General features: G+C 43.4%; 1 protein-coding gene across 1 annotated transcript; it reads left to right on the top strand.

The window, feature by feature from the left end:
- The first annotated feature begins 92 nt into the window (after window positions 1–92).
- LOC135982888 (lysine-specific demethylase 9-like) lies at window positions 93–14,202 on the top strand. Its single transcript, XM_065591413.1, has 5 exons — window positions 93–1,795; window positions 2,379–2,521; window positions 6,145–6,312; window positions 7,364–7,472; window positions 8,394–14,202. The coding sequence occupies exons 1-5, from the start codon at window positions 1,700–1,702 to the stop codon at window positions 8,862–8,864; spliced, it is 987 nt and encodes a 328-aa protein (XP_065447485.1). The 5' UTR covers window positions 93–1,699; the 3' UTR covers window positions 8,865–14,202.
- Window positions 14,203–20,395: the final 6,193 nt, after the last annotated feature.

Raw genomic sequence — 20,395 nt, forward strand, 5'->3', positions numbered from 1 at the left:
ACAAGCTCATGTGGATCGCATGCAGCGATAGGGCTCAAACTCTGTGAAAGGCCAGGCTTAACTGCCCCCTTGGTAGCCTCTCCCAGTGGCTAGCGTAGGTGGCTCCCTGCCTCGCATGCTGGCTTTTGGGGATCCCATTCTTAGGCGCATGTCTCTCCTCATTCATTGAAGAGGGAGCCTAAGCACCTACCTCAGGTTTAGGGGATCCCATTGTTCTTCCAATGAGTGAGGTTCTGGTAACACTGATTATTACCTAAGTGCTGAGCCAGAGGGGAGCTGAGACCGGGTCTGGGCCCATATTACCGGCAACCATCACTAAGACTGTATGGGAGCTGAGAATGGGCATGACTCAGGTGACTAGCCCTGAGACGAAAGAAGAGGGTTGTTCGGTTCATACCACAGACACATCGCTAAGTCCCTGAGAGCTGAGAGTGGGCATGTGTTGTGAATGCCACAAGCACTGAGATCAGGGTGGGGAGTGCGGAATAGACACCATCAGTGCAGCCCACAGCCTCACCCTCAAAACCCCGGGTGGGGAATTGAGAACAAGCAGTCTCGATGTATGACAGAGCCCTGACACTGGGTGTTGGGGGTGGCTAAATGAGTGTGTGAGAGGCACAGTGGAGCTCCCTTTCTTCTGCACTCCTGTGGGGTGTGTGTGGCGAGAAGAGCTCTAAACTCCTTCTCCACCCACTTCTCTGGGTGCTCAGCTGCTGTGTTCAGCCATCTTTTCCCATGCCACTGAAAGCTGAAGTGGTCTCACATCTACTGACAGCATGAATGTTTGGCAGTATTAGGCACATGTCCAGTTCCTGCTTCACAGCCACTCAATTAATGGGAATGCATCTCTTCTTTTGGCCAACACCAGTTTTGAAATCGAATTCATCTACCCCAAGAAGAGAGGAATATTTTGGGTGCAACCGCTGAGTCCATGCTCCCCATTAGCATCCTGTTTGAGTGTTTGCTTTGCATGAGCAAAATGCAAGAACATGAGTGAATCTGCTTGCTCATTATCTGCTTTTAATTCTGGTATTGCAGAATGTGTTTTTTTTAATGACATTACATTTTAGTCACGTATTATCATTTGTGGAGAAAGAAAACAAAGCTTCTTACTAGCAATGTAAAATATACTGCTCTTAAATCCTCTGAACTTCATTTAACGCTTTATTGATAACTTCAAAGATGTATTCTGGTGTATACAAATACAGTTGAAGGCAGTAACTAACCTAATCTCAAAGCAATTATTTATGTTTGTGATCAATTTTTATTGATAGAAAATATGACAAGGCATTTTTATGAAATACAGCATTCTTTGTGCTGGCTACAGTGGCTTTTTTAATCTGTTTTAAATTAATGACTTGGTGCTGTTCAGCTAAGAAAACAACATAATGTTTATCGGTATGCTACCTAGCACTATTCCTTTTGGAGTTAAATTCTTTTTTTCCTCTTGCCCCTTGAAGTGCTCATGCTCAGTGTGTATTGCATTGAACAGCTTCTTCATGTACTCTAAAGATACTAACTGCTCTCACGTATGTAAAGAAGTCCTGGATTTGAATGTAAACTACATTGCAGTCTGAAACACTGATTTAATAAACTTTAATTCCTGTCATGGAATAATGTGTCTCATTGTGTCTTTTCTGTTTCTGACCACGCTCAGGTTAATAGAACATACTGCTGTGGAACCTACAGAGCAGGTCCGATGCGGCAGATAAGTCTTGTTGGAGCAGTAGATGAAGAAGTTGGTGACTACTTCCCAGAATTTCTTGATATGTTGGAGGAATCTCCATTTCTGAGAGTGAGCATTATACTGTTGTAGTGTTTTGTTTAAATTATTATCAAGCATAAATGTCTTAACACTTTGAATTTACAACTTCAAGTTGCTAAATAATGAGAGAATTTAGGTACAGCTTCTCCATTCAGATGGTGATGAACTACCTTACTGAGGATGCTGATAAAATCTACCCTCTGTTCAAAGAAGTAAACACTGGAAGGAGATTATATGCATCCGAAGAAGTGGGCTGTAGCCCACGTAAGCTTATGCTCTAATAAATTTGTTAGTCTCTAGCCACACGTTCTTTTTGCGGATACAGACTAACACGGCTGCTACTCTGAAACCTGAAAGGAGATTAATTTAGAGGCTACAGCAATCAGTTATTTAACTGGAGAAATTATTGGGCTCTTGTTGCATGTCTGTTTCACAATGGCCCACTCTCTAAAAGCTGAATAAGTTAACTATATTGCTGGTGGAATACGTTGTTTCATCTCTAAGAATAAGGTTTGGTTTCTATATAGTTCTCTTGGTAATGAACTTGAGCCAGTGCTTATCAAAATTTTAACTGTTATCCATTTGACATAGCTTTTTGTGTTCCTGCTTTTAGATGACTTTGCCCTGGGGCACTCTTTCTAGCCTCCAGCTTCAGTGCAGGTCACAAAGTGATGATGGCCCCATAATGTGGGTGAGACCAGGAGAACAGATGATCCCGACAGCAGATATGCCAAAATCACCATTCAAACGGCGCCGGTAACATTATTTTCCTTTAATAGAAAAGAAAATCACAGCTAGATAAAGTACTATCCTAAGGTCTTAATGTTTGTCCTTATTGTGTGTGAAATTAGTCTTTCAAAGGTAAACTTTATGGCTTTCTTAAATTTCCTATGTGACTTCATTCCTTTTGCTTTAGAAGCAAGCAGTCCAGTTATTTAAGCCAAACTAACATAATGTCTGTGTTCCAGATAAGTGCACTTGAGTTTAAGGTTTCCTCGAGGTTGACAGCATTATGTATTGCCTGTTTGACAGATCTCTTGGGTTCCTGAACATAAGAATGGCCATACTGGGTCAGATCAGTGGTCCATCTAGACCAGTATTCTGTTTTCCAACAGTGGTCAATGCCAGGTGCTTCAGAGGGAATGAACGGAACAGGCAATCATTAAGTGATCCATCCCCTGTTGTCTGCTTCCTCCTTCTGTCTGTGAAAAAGCTAATATTTGGTGTACTTCTCCAACACAGTGCAGAAGTCCCTACACTGCATTAAAGGCTGGTCCTAATGCTGGTTATTTAAGTAGTCTTGGTATGGGTTGCCTTCTCAAGAAATGCTGTATTCCAGAGGAATGTTCTCTTAACTACTTAAATCTCCTCAGCTGCCCTCATTGAAATGTTGCATTGGTAAGGTCTATTCTCTGGCTTTGTTTGCCACTATATCTAAAACACAAAACTAAATCCATTATTCCAATAATTTTTTTAAAAGGTTACTATTTGAGGGTACTGTGACGGGTTGGATCACAGAAACCCCCTTGGGAGCTGCCACCCAATGTGCAAAGACTACCCCTGCTTCTGTTTTCCCTGCCAGCTCAGGACTCCAGCACCCTGTCTTGCTGAGCCAGACACTCCCGTCTGGCTCCAGACACAGATCCAGGGTCTGAATCTCCTGTCCCAAAGCTGTAAGTTTACTTGAAAACAGCTCACAGTAGCGCGCTTGTCTTTAGCACTCAGATGCTCAACTCCCAATGGGGTCTAAACCCAAATAAATCCATTTTACCCTGCATAAAGCTTATGCAGGGCAAACTCATAAATTGTTCGCCCTCTATAACACTGATAGAGAGATATGCACAGTTGTTTGCTCCCCCAGGTATTAATACATACTCCGAGTAAATTACTAAATAAAAAGTGATTTTATTAAATACAGACAGTAGGATTTAAGTGGTTCAAAGTAGTAACAGAGAGAACAAAGTAAGTCACCAAGCAAAATAAAATAAAATGCGCAAATCTATGCCTAATCACACTAAATACAGATAATCTCACCCTCAGAGATGTTTCAGTAAGTTTTTCTCAGACTGGACACCTTCCAGGCCTGGGCACAATTCTTTCCCCTGGTACAGCTCTTGTTGCAGCTCAGGTGATAGCTAGGGGATTCTTCATGATGGCTCCTCCTTCTCTCTCTTCTTTTCCCCCCTTTATATATCTTTTGCATAAGGCGGGAACTCTTTGTCTCTCTGGGTTTCCACCCCCCCTCACTGGAAAAGCACCAGGTTAAAGATGGATTCCAGTTCAGGTGACATGATCACATGTCACTGCAAGACTTCATTACTCACTTGCCAGCACACACATATACAGGAAGACTCACAGGTAAATACAGCCATCTGCAGACAATGGGAGTCATCAAGATTCCAAACCATCATTAATGGTCCACACTTTACACAATTACAATAGGCCCTCAGAGTTACATTTTATATTTCTAGTTTTAGATACAAGAGTGGTACATTTATACAAATCAGATGATCATACTCAGTAGATTATAAGCTTTGTAATGATACCTTACAAGAGACCTTTTGCATGAAGCATATCCGAGTTACGTTACATTCACTTATTACCGTATTTTCTCTAAAACTATCTCAGTTACATTATATTGACTTATTATCAAGTTTTTATAAAACCATATAGACTGCACAACGTCACAGGTACCATCTCACTATAACTGGTTACTTCCCTTTACTGTTTTACAGTAGCAAATGACAAACATTTTCAGCACTGTGCTGAAGCCAGAAGCACAAAATTATGTCATTATTTGTAATTGTGTGGGGAAACGAAGGCTATAATTTTTTTGCCAAAGAGAATTTTTTAGAGAAATATTCTTGTCCTCTTAAAAAAATAAAAATAAAAAAAAGCTTTGATTGTGAATCTTTAAAATTGCTCTTGCCAATGACAGTTTTTTGTCTAACACTTTGATAAACCACACAGCTGTAGTTAAATTGCTTTGACAAAGCCTTCCATCCTCTAGAGTCCAAGGAAACTCCAACTGGACAATCTAACTCTGCAGTTATAAATGAATTGTTAGTAGTGTTAATTTTGTTTAAATTGCTTTTTATTTTAATCTCTAAAACTGTAATCTGTCAAATTCTGAATAAAACCATTAACATCTACCTCCCACAATCTGCTTGAAATCCAAGAGGCAAATTTACCTTCAGTTTTCCTTGGGAGTGTTTTGTGCAACCAATCTTGGGGAGAGAAATAATTGGAATCATGTTTTCATCACAGCTTTAAGCAGAAAACCCAATATGTTCTCTCTAGATAACTTAATATTTTTAAGGGTCTATATTTTAAATTGAAATTTTTAAGTATGGCACAATTCTTGTAGTTCAAAGGATAATAAAACATCCCAATATGACTGTTCAGAGGTTGACTAAAGAGTTCACATTTTTCCAAATATATAGTATACTTTTTAATTGTTGTCTTTTCCTCAATCTGGATTAAATCTATCTAGACTCGTTAGAGGTATAGAATTGTAACAGCAGGACACAAGTCACGTATAGCATGATTTTCCCATTTGTTGTTGGGTTTTTTTTGTTTATGTCTGTGATTCACTCCATACCAGCAGCTCATATCCTGCAGGGCTGGCCATGGTTCCCAGCTCCAGACGTTGCAATCGGCTGCACGGGGTCATAGAACCGCTCAGGTTGGGTCCAGCCGTCCCTCCGTCGTGGTAGGGATGGGAGGTGGGTAAAACCTGAGTGGCACTGCGACCTGGCATACCAACTCGCAATGCCCAGAGTGGGGAGCCAGGCTCAGCCCTACCCGGCACAGGAGCCACCAAAGCCCAGGCATGAGGTGAGTGTGGGGCAGGCTCCCTCTCAATCCTGGGGCCCAGCCCTCAGAGATACAGGAGTTGCTGCTGCTTGGGATGAGTACAGGGTGGCTCACTCTCCAGTCCCATCTCCCCACCCCAATCCCCCCTCCGCACCAGGCTGGGATGAGGGCTGCAGTTCTTGGTTGGAGGGTGCTGCTGGAGGTGGTTGGGGCCCCTTCATTTGTCAGGGTATCTTTTATCAAAAATCTCAGAGCAGTCACTAAATCCATGACTCTTACTAAATTTACCATGACTGCTCTGTGACTTTTTGATTTAAAAAAATGCCATGACAGAGCTGCAGCACTAACTATACTTAAATCTTTGAATACCAATTTGATACGTAATACATATAGCAAAAGCAAAGGGAGCATTTTTGTTCTTGGATTTTGAATGCTACAGGACACTAGCAATATTTCTTCAAAATTACCTTAGTACATTTACAGATAAGAAAGCTGTACCATTCATCTCGTCTCTGAGTAGTCTGGAATATCCTTTTTCCTCCTCTCTTCACCCCACTTTATAGATCAATGAACGAAATAAAAAACCTCCAATACCTACCTCGGACCAGTGAGCCCCGTGAAGTTCTCTTTGAAGACCGAACAAGAGCCCATGCTGATCATGTAGGTCAGGGGTTTGATTGGCAGAGTACAGCTGCTGTAGGAGTGCTGAAAGCTGTACAGTTTGGTGAATGGTAAGTGTGACTGAATTTTGTAACCACTCCAGTTGGATTTGAGACTGACTTCCCTTTATAAAAGGAAGAAAATGTGAAGTGTCGGTTGAATAGCAGCCTAGTTGTATAAATTGTTTAAAACCAAATGACTTGTGACTATTCAAATGCTGTGTAAAGTCTGTAAAACATAATCTAGTAAATACATATCTCTGGCAACTTTTACCCCTACTTCCTTCTCCCTCCTGAGTCCAGCGCAAAAACTATGTTAACATGGAGTAGTTTGCAGAGAGCTTGCGTGATATGCAGTGTAGGCCACTGTATCTGGTGCGTCCTGCATGTCTTTTCCTTCATCTCCTAACTGATTATAATGTAAGTTCAATTCCATAAACAGAATATTGTCAGGTCAATTGTTCATTTGTGATGGTACCGACAATATTTTTCCACCTCCTGGATCCAGGGCATTGCTGGCAACTAAGTCCTGGGAAGAAATCACAAGCTTTGAGTTGGTAATATTGTCTGTAGCAATTACAGTAGAAATTGGACAGCAGGAACAGTGTCATCAGCAACAATATTGGCCAAGATTCAGATAAATAAGCAGTGCCAATGTTTCCCTTGCCCTATATTTCAAATCCATTGAACAAGCAATATCTACTTCTATGGTCCCCATCACCATTGTATCTGAGTGTCTTACAAATTTTTCTTTCCAATATTCCTTTAAAATATAGATATTAGCCCAATTATAAAATAGGAGAATTGAGGCAGAGTGACTTTTCAGAAGTCACACAGGAAGTCTGTGGCAGAGTTTGGAATTGAACCTAGAGTCCCAATGCAGTCTCTTTTGCTATGTAAAGTTCAAGTCAAAGATAAAATGAAGCAATTCAGGAAATAAGGTAGGATCTGTGGAGTCTAAAGAATATGCATACACTAATGTTATTGTACTAGTTGTGATGCTGAGAGACTTATTACCCAGTAGAAAACTATATAATAGGTATTTTCTTTATGGTAACTCTTGCTTTCCAGAGCTGTAACCACAAATTCTTTAAAACTCAGTCTTGACAATCTTCATCTCTAGGAGTGTCCAACCTCGAATAACCAAAGATGTGGTTTGTTTCCATGCTGAAGACTTCACTGATGTGGTACAGAGACTTCAGTTAGACTTGCATGAACCTCCAGTGTCACAGGTACTGTGTTCCCTAGTTGCAACTTATTTCCAGCATTTTGGAAATAGCTTCAAAAGCAGCATATTTATGGATTTTTTAAAAATTAGTGTTAGTCAAATGTTTGAAATAAAGGTAGAAATAGTGGATGTCTCAGACGTGGTTCTAGGCTTGTGACTAGAGCTATTTATCTCTAATTCTTGTTTTAGTGGTGGTAGGCTCATCACATGAGGGTCATGGGTTTTGATCCTAGCATGACCAAGTGTCACAAAGCTCCTTTCTTCATGAGACAAAGAACCAAGAAGGCTTGAGTATGGGTTACAGGAATTTCACATAATTTCGGTTTCCATTCCCCCCCCCCCTCCCTTGCTTCAGACTCCTTCTGGCATAAACCATGTCTGTCTGGCACCACAAAGCATTGGAGCCTCTTGAGTAGCTGGGCTCCTGCAAAACAGTAATATTGTGAAATGTCTAAGATATGGTGTGTGCTACAGAAATAATTCTAAACTGGGTAAGGATTTACTGTGCACACATGCCTCTAACTCTTCCCCCTTCTCTTCCCTCCTTCCCCCCAATTTGTTGCTAAAGAGTTGGAGTTTTGGTCTCCTAGTACCAGACCAACCACACCCAGCTCTGTCTGGTAATGCCAGGTCAAAAGCTTCTTACTGAAGCTCTAATTCTAGTTTTAAGACCTGCCTGTGACACCATAATGCTGTGGCAATGGGTCATTATTTGTTACCTCATAGGTGCACACAGCACTTCATAATGAAACATTAAAGATTTATTCTTGCTGCAAGTTGCTTCTTAACTGAAGTTGTATTCTTTAAAGAGTAGTCACAATCAAATGGGTCGCTGGACTGAAAGTGCACTCTTCTATCTAAGTGGATGCCCAGCTGTGGGCCCTGCATACAGATTAGCAGTAACTTTCCCCTTTCTTCCCCTCAGTGTGTTCAATGGGTGGATGAAGCCAAGCTAAACCAAATGAGACGGGAAGGCATTCGCTATGCTAGAATCCAGCTGTGTGACAATGACATCTACTTCATCCCTAGAAATGTCATTCATCAGTTCAAAACAGTGTCAGCAGTCTGCAGTTTAGCCTGGCATATAAGGCTCAAACAGTACCATCCTGTGGGGCAGTCTTCTCAAAATGCAGAAAGCAATTCAAACATGAACAGTAATATCCCTGAAAAGACAGAGTCAGAAGGTGAACCCCAATGTGTGAGTGTAAAAACAGAGTCTGAGGAACCAGGTGTAGAAATGCAGCTTACAACAGGGGCACCATCCTCCTCCTCCTTAATTTCATCAATATCGGGACTCGTTCTGCAACCAGATCAGGTGGCCCAGCCTCTTCCAGTTCTTAAACTAGAATCTGATCAGCAACATAATCCACAGGATCACACAGACTCTTCTGTGTGATATGTACATAGTCAAACATTTTTTAACAACTTTTTAAAATTTTGATGTGAAGTTATAGTTTTATAACTTGCTTATGTTTTATTGGAGAAATCTTGCCTATAATTCTATAAAGAAAGGTGACATTCCAAAATGTCAAGCATATCTTTTTTACACAGATTATGCAAAAGATCAAGTTGTATTTTACTCCCATAGTACAGCATGTAATAGTGGTCTACCACTTCTTTCTGTTTAATGAGGTAATAATTCAATATCTCCTCATCAAAATCAGAATGGAATTCCTCCAGGCGCTAAAAATCACAGAACTATCTTGGTAAATCTAATTCCCCTACTTAATTTTAATTTAGCCTTCACCATAAAAGGACGACTTCTGTAGAAGACTCTCCCATCTGATTTTAATTGCTAAAATCAAAGAGAAAGCACAGCACTTTTGATGATCAGTGATGTTTTGGTCTGTCTGTTCTTAAATTCGTGGTGGATACTCAAATTACTAGATGTATAGATCTTTTAATTTTTAATTGTTAAACAGTTCATAAAAAGGTGAAGTGTGACATCTTATCCCATTGAAATGTAATCACTTAGACACAACACTTTCCATAGTACTGCTTGTAATGTTTGATGTGAGGATTTTGCTTCCTAAATACATCTTTCCTGAACACGACTAATTCTAGTGTTAATTTTTTTTTTTAAAAGGCAGTCTCATGGAGGTAACTGCATTCTTGTCTGAGCACTTTAAAGCATTAAAATACTAACAATCTTGGCAGCTTGTTTTGATAAATTCACAATAAGCATCTGATGGAAAACATCCTCTCCCTGGTACTGATGCACTTAATCTAATAGAGTTGGGTCAGTGATAACCAATTTATATTGGTTGTCCTTATTCTCTGAAGTTCTGTATTGCTATTTCAAAATAAAATATTATGGCATTGGGTTGCTGTTTCCACTTGTAGCTCTTGGGTACCCTGGTGCTGTGTTTGCAAAATCAGTGACACAAGCTAATATGTTGAGTGTCATCTGCTGACATAGTTCTTTTTATAGTCTTATGATATTTCTGGATGTTTGTGTGATCTGTATTTGACTTTCACTCACCACTTATATAACAACTGTCTTTTCTAGTCATCAGAAAGAAGAGTTCCCCCCACACCTAGGATACAAACTTGATTTTGATGCCACTGAAGTTGTCCCCAGACAACTTCATTGTTCTAATTCTCACTGGGGTAGGAGAGAGATTTCTAACACTATATTAGAATAAGGAAAAGAAAAGATGCTGTGTTATTAGTTCTGGGTGCATCTTTTAAATATCAATTATGAATCTTCTCTTTAAAAAGGTTCTGAAATATGTTAATCTGTTATTATAAATATTACTTTGTGCAATATTGTTTTGTGTAGACTTATATGCATCTTAGCACCTCAATATAGAGGTCACAATTTTAAACTGATAGCAAAATAATCATCAGAAAATACTGCAGTGATTAGTTAGAATCTGTATTACTCCTTATATATGTATATGTACGTATTATCTTCAGTACAAAAATGAAGACAAATTAGAAAATATTTCAGACTAATTTACAGATTGAAGTGGTGGTGACTTGTTTAGTAATCTGTGTAAATAAGGTGTTAGAATGGAAAGCTTTTATGAAAAGTAATATGATTCATGCAGGGGTATAATTTAATTTTAGCAAAAATTCTAGATGATCAAAGCTGGTTCAGAAACAGGCCCTCTGTTCTCTGGCATTTTTCCCACTTTTTTGTTGAGAAGAATTTTATAGAGCTTTAATGGGTTGTGCAAAGTAAAATTCTTCACAGGCAATATTGGTTTCAGTGCCTCTTTCATGTTCACGCTGGTTAATATCATGTTAATGTTATTTTCCATTTCTTTTTTAACTCACTCTGCTTGTCTTCCAAGTGCTCATTTCCCTTCTCCCATGTGGTATTCATTGGCCATGTCAAAGGTGGTATCATCATCTCTAAGTCATTGCTAACTAATAAAGTGATTGTCCCTTGACAGTCAGCACTGTGTATAATCACTCAGGAACTGACATATCTTCAAAGACCTTACAATTGAAGGAAAAACTATTCATCCCTTTATAAAACCAATTCTCCCCGTATATCTTAAAATGCAAAAATTAAACATACTTAGGCTACAAAGGTTCACAATTTAAGACGCACTATGCACCATTATTTTTTATTTGTGTTCCTTTAGAGCTTGAAATAAAATGAAAAGAGAGACATATAATTTGGAAATGTGTATTGGAAGTCTCTCTCTGTAAACTATATTAAATAGCATGCTTTTAAACTAATGCATACAGTAGACCAGCAGAGTGCTTCACACTGTTTTCAAACAGTATCCTACTTGTGTGAAATAATCTATTCTTTCTAAAGTATCAAGAAAAAGCTTCTCACTCTTTTACTTCTGTGGACTGAATGCCTTTAACCACTGTACCATACTTTCCTTTTACTCACTTAGTTTACTAGTTCAAAACGTAAAGTCAAGTTGATGTCCTCCTCTTCATTATAAATTAGTCATCGAATGATTTGGATGATGTTGCTATTGTTTTGATGTTGTAAGCCTGAGGTAGAGATTAATAGATGTTTGTTTCAGATAAAATTTCATGAAGCTTTCAATTTTATAACTTTGTTCTTAATTTTGCCTGTACAAATTTTAATCCTTTAATGAAATAGTAATGCAGTGTTTCTCAAACTGGGGCCGCCGCTTGTGTAGGGAAAGCCCCTGGCGGGCTGGGCCAGTTTGTTTACCTGCCCCGTCCGCAGGTCCGGCAGATCGCGGCTCCCACTGGCCGCGGTTCGCCGCTCCAGGCCAATGGGGGCTGCTGGAAGCTGCGGCCAGTACATTCTTTGGCCTGCGCTGCTTCCAGCAGTCCCCATTGGCCTGGAGCAGTGAACCGCGGCCAGTGGGAGCCGCGATCGGCCGAACCTGAGGACGGGGCAGGTAAACAAACCGGCCCGGCCTGGCCCGCCAGGGGCTTTCCCTACACAAGCGGCGGCCCCAGTTTGAGAAATACTGTACTGATGCAACTTTTGAAACATTTGCAAAATCCAAAATTACCACACTTCTTCCAAACTTGATTCTTCCAGCTCATCTCTAAATATAGGTATGGAAAGAATTGCTTATAAAATCAATGGCTAAATCTGGTGCCCATTAGATTGTATCTATAGTTCTGAAATCAGTGAATTACAGTTGGAATAATACCTTCAGATGTGCAGTACTCTAAACTGGTCATCACTACAAATGGCTTACTGAATAATAAATATGAAGAATACAGATGTCATACTTGTGCTTTGTGAGAAATCAAGTGACAGATGGACAAGTTAATTTTTTCAGTAAAATATTGGGCAAGTCAAATCTTTGGCTAGTCTTAAGAGTAAAATATTTGCAAGTAATTGGTGGAAAATGGCAATTTCTGATTGACTTAACACTCAAAGATTTCAGAACATAGCTCATTAAATTCAGTGATAATTTAATGCCTATACTTTTTATGCAAGCATATCTCAAATTCAGTTGGCAAGAATATATCATATCAACAGCTGCCAGTAGACTGAGGACTTAAGGATATGATGAAATAGGGCTATACATAAAGATGGAATAAATTTCAGAAGTCTTTGTCACATTTTGATAATATTCCTCTAGTATTCATTGATCCATCAGGTCAGCTGGTGTTTAGAATAATTCCATTAACTTTGGTGGGGGTAAATCATTATAGCTCCACTGAAGATCTGCCCTGTCTTTTAGAAACCTATGGGTTTGGTTGAAGTCTGGAACTGAAATTTGGAATACTCTCTCGCCTTGAAACCAAGTCAGACTTTTAACAGCAGTAGTCCAGGGACATGATACTAGAGAGCATAACTAGCTGTAAGGGCAGGTCTACATTGCAGCCGGGGTTGACACTCTGAGATCGAACCACTGGCAGTCAGTTTAGCAGATCTAGTAATGACCCGCCAAATCGACTGCAGATCGCTCTCCAGTCTACCCCTGTACTCTACCCCCAACTAGAAGAGTAAGGTAAGTCGACGGGAGATTTTCTCCCGTTGACCCCCCCTGCGGTGTAGACCCCACAGTAACTCAACCTAAGGTATGTCGACTCCAGCTACATTATTCACGTAGCTGGAGTTGCGTAGCATAGATCGACTTACTGCGGTAGTGTAGACATAGCCTAAGATGGAAACCTGGGCTTGGCTTCTGTTTTAAACACAGCTTACAATTCCTTTATTAGCAGCCAAGGAAAACTGTAAACTGGGATAAAAGTGAAGGGCCATGTTGTGCCAGAGATCAGTTAGCCAGATAGAAACGTCAAATTATATCATCACACTTTCCTCTTCCTTGGGTGTCCTAATTCTTTCTGTGCAGAACCTTGGCCTGTTTTAACAGTACTTTGTGAAGTCAGTAGTTCAATTCTCTATTATTGACATGTTTTCTTCCAAGAAGATGGAACACTCACTGAAGTGTTCTCCGGGGCTATGTAATAAAGTAGTTATTAATCTATACCTTTTACCATATAGAAAAACTGTTAATCTGTCATCTGTTTTCCTACATGAGTCCCAGTCTCTTGATATAATTCTTTTTTGTCAGAGCTGCAGGATGGATGGGAGTTCAAGTCCTTCCTTTTGCTCATTCTGTCATTCACATGCTTGAATTTTACTGAGTGATAAGCACTTTACATTTATTGTTATAAATGCTAAGTGTATGTAGCCATATTGGTTGTTTTAAAAGGGCACGAGGTGTGGGAGGGACATTATCTTCAGCTCCTGAAAAGGGATCTTTTTTTCACCTGAAGGCTTGTACTGTAAATTAACTTACGTTGGTCTAAAAGAAGATTTCCCAACAATGTTATGGCCTTACATTACCTTCCAGTAACATAAATGTTATGATCAAATAGCACATGTAGCTGAGGAGCTAATATTATTATAGCACTCTTCAATTGTCTAAAGAAATACGTATACTTCTAATTTCTTTGTACAACATGTAAAGAGATTTCTTATATGATTTTGTGATTTAATTTGATTGGCAGCTAATATATTTTCTGTGGGTTTTAATGTATCTTTGCATACAGAGGACATGTACAATTGCCTGGAAGACTGTTTGCTTTGTGCGACCCTAGTATATTTATTGACATTTAACAGAAAAGTTTTAAAGAGGTTTTTATAATGCGTAGTGTAAACAGAACCTCTATGTGAATAATCCTCTAACCAGTGTATTTCTTTTAGTAGCTGACTGTACAAGCGTGTCAAACTGTTAAGCTATTTCTTTGTAAAATAGTACAATGGAATGCATAGATTTTTTTCCTGTAAAGTATTTTTTTAATAAACCTGATTTCGTCCTTTACTTCAGTCTCTTGTTATTTAAATTTCTTTAAATTAATAGCAGTAACTCCTGTCTTCTGAGCAACTGCAGATGTTTAGAATATAAAACTATCCTCTCCTCTAGATACCGCTGAACGCTTTCTTCAAAGATCAGTAACACTGGCAGTATCAGAGGTTGATTTTATCCCCATGCCTCCTCTCACCTTCCTTTTTTATCTCCAGGGGTTAGCTAGTGTTGCACTGGGATCACTTTGAAGCATGCTGCAGGTACAGGTAAACTAAGAATCCTGAGAATTGGCTTTTAAAAGCAGGAAAATATGGTGGCTTCTGGATGGGAATGGGGAGAATGGCCCCATCAGGTGTATGTCCTAATCAGACAAAATATGTAAGGATAAAAGACATTTAGGGGGATCTTTCTAGTAATGTCTGCTAAATGCTGGGTGTGTGTAACATCATACTCTCAGAATGAGGTTGTTACAATCTCTTAGTGGTCCAGAAAAACAAAACTTAAGCTACTTCAAAGCAGAGTTAGGAACTATTATAAAATGTTTAATTTCATATCCTAATTAAGAGGTAGAAAACTAAAGCCTGCAATCACTGTACCTTTTATCTAGGAGGGGAGAAAGAGAAACTATGGTTGCTATGTGTTGCATATAATGGCAGTGTGGGAAAGTGGGCCAACAGCTCTAATGGAACTAAAACCTCTGCAAGTTTTGTTTTTTAAGTTATGAGGCCTCTGCTACAATTCCCTATTCTGTCTCCAGCTACTACAGACCATCCCTGCCAGGGATGATGATCTCTTGCTCTTTCGAAGTATTTTAGAGACAATTTCTGGCTTTAGAATGCTCCAAACTGTACCAAATGGCATGTTTTTAAAAGTTTGTTAAACCCCAAACAGCCCTACAATGGATTTATCCCAATCCCTCTACACTGTACTCCAGTTTGAACATTGTATAACAATACTTCTCTCCCCACAGGAAGCCCTGTACATCCTTGGATATTTTACTTAACCTTAGTAAAAGTGTATGGCAAAAATTTGAACTGATGGTGAGTCAATATTTCAAAGTGGAGGAAATTCTCTGCTGCATCTGCACATGCAGGACTGCTGCTGATCTATACTCTGCCTACAGGGAACTGAATGGCCTCTACAACAGCAGCAGAGGGTCCTGTGGCACCTTTAAGACTAACAGAAGTATTGGGAGCATAAGCTTTCGTGGGTAAGAACCTCACTTCTTCCGATGCAAGTCTTGCATCGGAAGAAGTGAGGTTCTTACCCACGAAAGCTTATGCTCCCAATACTTCTGTTAGTCTTAAAGGTGCCACAGGACCCTCTCTTGCTGCTTTTTACAGATTCAGACTAACACGGCTACCCCTCTGATACTCTACAACAGCAGGTAAAACTAGTAGAACACTGTCTCCCCTACATTCTGTGAAATAGTGGCTTTTCACTCATGGTGCTGTTTGTATGTGGCAAAGCAGCATAGTGTAACTTAGGTTTATTACAGTTCTCTAACTTTCATGCTAAAGCAGAGCACTGTTTTCTGTTGTTGGCACACCACAGAATTTCATCTGGACCAGTAAACTATTCATGAGATAGCATAGCTTCAGATGTGCATGCCTTCGGAAAGAAGAGCAGCAATAGTTTTGATGATTGTGCAATGTTAATTAAGCTAATTGATTGATCAGAATCACTTTTCTCAGGCAATGTGTGGATCCCAAATTGTTCTATTGACTTTAAATAGAGAATAGTTTCCTCCTGAGAGGAATCCACTGGTGGATCCTTTGACATGGTGAAAATGTATTTTGCAAATATACTGTGCCTGGGGAAAGTGAGAAATTGACATTAGCTGACAGTAAAAAGCTAAGTGGAGACATGCTTTTTTGTTTGCTGCTCTTAAAGACTGCACTGTACCTGCCTCTGTGTACATGTGCCTACTGCCTGCAGACCTGGTTTTGTACTAAGGCTCACGCTCTGGGATAATCCTCTCCAGTGGCGGATTAACCACTGGGCCAATGCAATTGGGGGGGGGGGGGGAGGGGCTTGGAAAAATGGGTGCCCTGACTGGTGCTTCTGCTGTGGAAGGGTGCAAACACACCTGCCCTGCCCCGCTCCCCGGCAGGCGCACCCAGCAGACAGGGCAGGGCAAGGGGAGGACGGGACTGCAGGCTTAAGGGGTGGGGAGGGCCCCCCACTTGCTCCGGCCCAGGGCCCCACAAACCCCTAATCCACCGCTGATCCTCGGTTTTGTAAGTGTGCACGTCTGTTGCTGATGCACAGTCTGCCTCTGTTCCGTGTTTGAGGCTGTCCTAACTCGAGCCATGAGTGACAGCATTGTGGGGAGCACCCGCAGCATGGCTTTGGCAGAACGTGCAGCTCTCGGCCAGGCTGCGGCTCTCAGTAAAGCCCCGGCAGGCTCAGGGCGGAGCTCTCCGGCCGGCGCACTGGACGGACAGAGCACAGGCGAAGCTGGGAGCTCTCAAACAGGTGCGGCCGGTGCCAGGCGCGGGGACAGGGCTGAGTTGCCAGCGCTGCTCTTACAGCCCCGGGCACGTGCGCGAAGCTCAGCTGGCCCAGCTGCGGTGGGGGAGGGGAGCGCGCGGCGCGCACGCCTGGCACGTGCTGTCGGGGCGGGGCGCGCTCTGCCGCGCCGGGACATAATCTAAGTAGCGCCGCGGGGGCCGGGCTGGGGGCGCGGTGCGGGGCAGCCCCGCCCGGCCTGAAGGAGTAACACCCGCCTGTATCAGCACGAAGTGCAGCCCTCCCCTTTTGCAACTGGGAGCGGTTTCTGCCACGCAGCGTAGCAGTTTGGTAAACTGTTTGTTAACTTGCTACCGCCTGTCCATGGGGTTGCGAATCAGGAGGGGATGGGGTATGTGGTCAAAAACGATCCCGATCTGCTTCCTGACCGGAGTGGCCGCTTTCATTGCATTTGTGAAAGGGGAGGTAGGGTTTGTGGGTATGGAGCGTGCCCCTGAGCCCAAGTTGAGACCACAGTGGCCCCTTTTCATTTTTTCCACTGGCTTCTCCGTGCTTAGTTCCAATAACTGGGCTGCTCATGCACCTGTCACTGGTCCAGGGATGGCTGCAAAACGGGAGGGATGGGGTTTGTGGTCGAAAACACTCCCGGTCTGCCATCCTCTGGGGGATGGTTGCAAAACGGGAGGGATGGGGTTGTGGTGGAAAACACTCCCGGTCTGCTTCCTCTGGGGGATGGTTGCAAAACGGGAGGGATGGGGTTGTGGTGGAAAACACTCCCGGTCTGCTTCCTCTGGGGGGATGGTTGCAAAACGGGAGGGATGGGGTTGTGGTGGAAAACACTCCCGGTCTGCTTCCTCTGGGGGATGGTTGCAAAACGGGAGGGATGGGGTTGTGGTGGAAAACACTCCCGGTCTGCTTCCTCTGGGGGATGGTTGCAAAACGAGAGGGATGGGGTTGTGGTGGAAAACACTCCCGGTCTGCTTCCTCTGGGGGGATGGTTGCAAAACGAGAGGGATGGGGTTGTGGTGGAAAACACTCCCGGTCTGCTTCCTCTGGGGGGATGGTTGCAAAACGGGAGGGATGGGGTTGTGGTGGAAAACACTCCCGGTCTGCTTCCTCTGGGGGATGGTTGCAAAACGGGAGGGATGGGGTTGTGGTGGAAAACACTCACACTCTGCTTCCTCTGGGGGGATGGTTGCAAAACGGGAGGGATGGGGTTGTGGTGGAAAACACTCCCGGTCTGCTTCCTCTGGGGGATGGTTGCAAAACGGGAGGGATGGGGTTGTGGTGGAAAACACTCCCGGTCTGCTTCCTCTGGGGGATGGTTGCAAAACGGGAGGGATGGGGTTGTGGTGGAAAACACTCCCGGTCTGCTTCCTCTGGGGGGATGGTTGCAAAACGGGAGGGATGGGGTTGTGGTGGAAAACACTCCCGGTCTGCTTCCTCTGGGGGATGGTTGCAAAACGGGAGGGATGGGGTTGTGGTGGAAAACACTCCCGGTCTGCTTCCTCTGGGAGATGGTTGCAAAACGGGAGGGATGGTGTTGTGGTGGAAAACACTCACACTCTGCTTCCTCCTGGCTAATGTGCCAAATTGATCTATTGCATGATTGAGGCATGCTGTTTCACTTTTTTGTGTGTGAATCCGTGAAAAGGGATTTTTTTGACTTTACTCTTCCAATTTGCATCATATACAAAGCAATTTTTGGGGCCCCTTCCATAAAAAAAAGTTGCTATACTCTAGTAACATGTATTTGGAAATGTAAAAAATAACCAGTGAAATACATTCAAAAATTAATTTGTAATAATTTGAAAATACACTAAATCCAACATTTGAAAACATTAAATGCTTTAATGGGATGTAGACATTTGCAGTTACATAATGGGCTCTCGCTGGGTGATGGTGATGGTTGGTGCAAATGGGCTGTCGCTGCCTGAGGGTGGTGCTGCTTGCCCAGGGCTCCGGGGGGAGCTGGGCTCTGGGTTGGGGGGCGCCCGGCTCACAGGGGCTGGGCTCAGGGATGTGGGAAGATGGGGTCAGGGGGGTGTCCGGCTCAGAGGGGCTGGGCTTGGAGCTGGGGGTCATGGCTGTGGGGGGATGGGGTCAGGGGGTTGTCCAGCCCCTCCCTTACCATGCCGCTTACCCCCTCTACCGGAGCCTCAGCGTGCCACATCCAGGACGCCGGGGGATGGGATGGGGGAAGACGGAAGTGTGGGGAGTCTCCGACATACTCCGGGCCTGGGGCAAATTGCCCCACTTGCCCCCCCCCCCCCTCTGGGCGGACCTGCTGAATAGTGGTGATTGGGAATGGGCCGGGGGGGTGGGGAGTGTAGCAGATGACAATTTGAGGTGAATATTCTCTTGGCCAGATTCTATTGGGTTTATGGTGCTGTGTGCTATGGACTGGAGTGAATAACCAAGAATCTGTTTAATAATTATTCTCTAAATTCAGCTTTCTTCTTTCTCTCTCTGTGAATTATCACTAATTCAAAATAGTGGTGTGCAAGTTGACTGGATAATGATAATAGCATAATCTCTTGTTAGAACATTGTAAACCCTACTACCTGTTTTGTATATAATACACTCACTATACATAATACAAGAAATCCCTGATGTTAGAACCTGGCTATGCCGCTGCTGTAGGGGGCTCATCACCCAGCAGCTGGGGGCCACCATGTGGGCTCGGCAGGGCTGCTGGCCACGGGGCCAATGGCTGTGGATGGGATCTCAGGAGTCATGTCCCAGGGATATGCCCCACTCCCCAGCACTGCTCCAGCTCTGAGCTGTCTCCACTGCCTGGGACCTGTGGGGCCCCACCTGCCTCCCCAGGGAAAGAGCCACCTGGGATTGGTGCAGAGGCTGGGCCAGTCTCAGGCAGTCCCAGAGGACGGCTGGGGGAGGGGGAGAGTGTGGGAGGCTCATCTGGGTCCTGCCAGGCATGTGGGTCCTGAGGGAGCCTGGCCTGGGTAGGCTCTGCTCCTGCTCCAGCCTGGCTGATTGCACCCCCAAGGGCTGGAGTTATCCTGCCCCAGGACAAGCTCTGGCTGCGCTGCCGGCTCAGCCTGGCAGACACAGTCACCTCCCATCAGGGCTGGGTATTGTGGCTGGGGGTTAGGGTGTGGGAGAGTAGGTCTCTAGTGGGTCTGGGGGGGTGCTGTGCAGTGTGGGGTGGGGAGATCTGTGTGTGTTGGGGCACTGGGAAGTGTGCAGGGGTCTGGGTGGGGCACTGTGCAGTTGTGGCAGTGGGGCGGTGGGGGAACTGGGCAGTGAGGGAATCTGTGGGGGGGCTCTGGGCGGGGAGGGGCAGGGCACTGTGCAGTTGTGGGAGGGCTGTGGGGGGTCTACAGCTAGGGGGCACTGGGCAGTGAGAGGATCTGGGGGGGGTTCGGAGTGGTCTGTGGGAGGGCACTGGGCATGGGGGTTTGTGGGGGTCTTTTCACGTATTCACACACACAAACATGAAACAGTGCGCCTCAATTGACCAATAGATCAATTTGGCACATTAGCCAGGAGGAAGCAGACCGTGAGTGTTTTTGACCACAAACCCCATCCCTCCTGATTCGCAACCCCATGGACCAGTGACAGGTGCATGAGCAGACAAGTCATTGGAAATAAGGAAGGCGGAAGCCAGTGGAAAAAATGAAAGGGGCCACTCTGGTATGACCTTCGGCTCAGGGGCATGCTAGCCAGGAGGAAGCAGATTGATGAAAGGGGCCACTCTGGTCTCACCTTGGGC

This window comes from Chrysemys picta, chromosome 4, assembly GCF_011386835.1.
Source record: "Chrysemys picta bellii isolate R12L10 chromosome 4, ASM1138683v2, whole genome shotgun sequence".
Lineage (NCBI taxonomy): Eukaryota > Metazoa > Chordata > Testudines > Emydidae > Chrysemys > Chrysemys picta.

What these genes read in the sequence shown, in the direction of transcription:
- LOC135982888 (XM_065591413.1), top strand. Translation starts at nt 1,700, where the DNA reads ATGCGGCAGATAAGTCTTGTTGGAGCAGTAGATGAAGAAGTTGGTGAC. An exon ending in TCACCATTCAAACGGCGCCG is followed by an intron (nt 2,522 to 6,144) that starts GTAACATTATTT and finishes CCCACTTTATAG; the next exon opens with ATCAATGAACGAAATAAAAA. An exon ending in GCTGTACAGTTTGGTGAATG is followed by an intron (nt 6,313 to 7,363) that starts GTAAGTGTGACT and finishes CTTCATCTCTAG; the next exon opens with GAGTGTCCAACCTCGAATAA.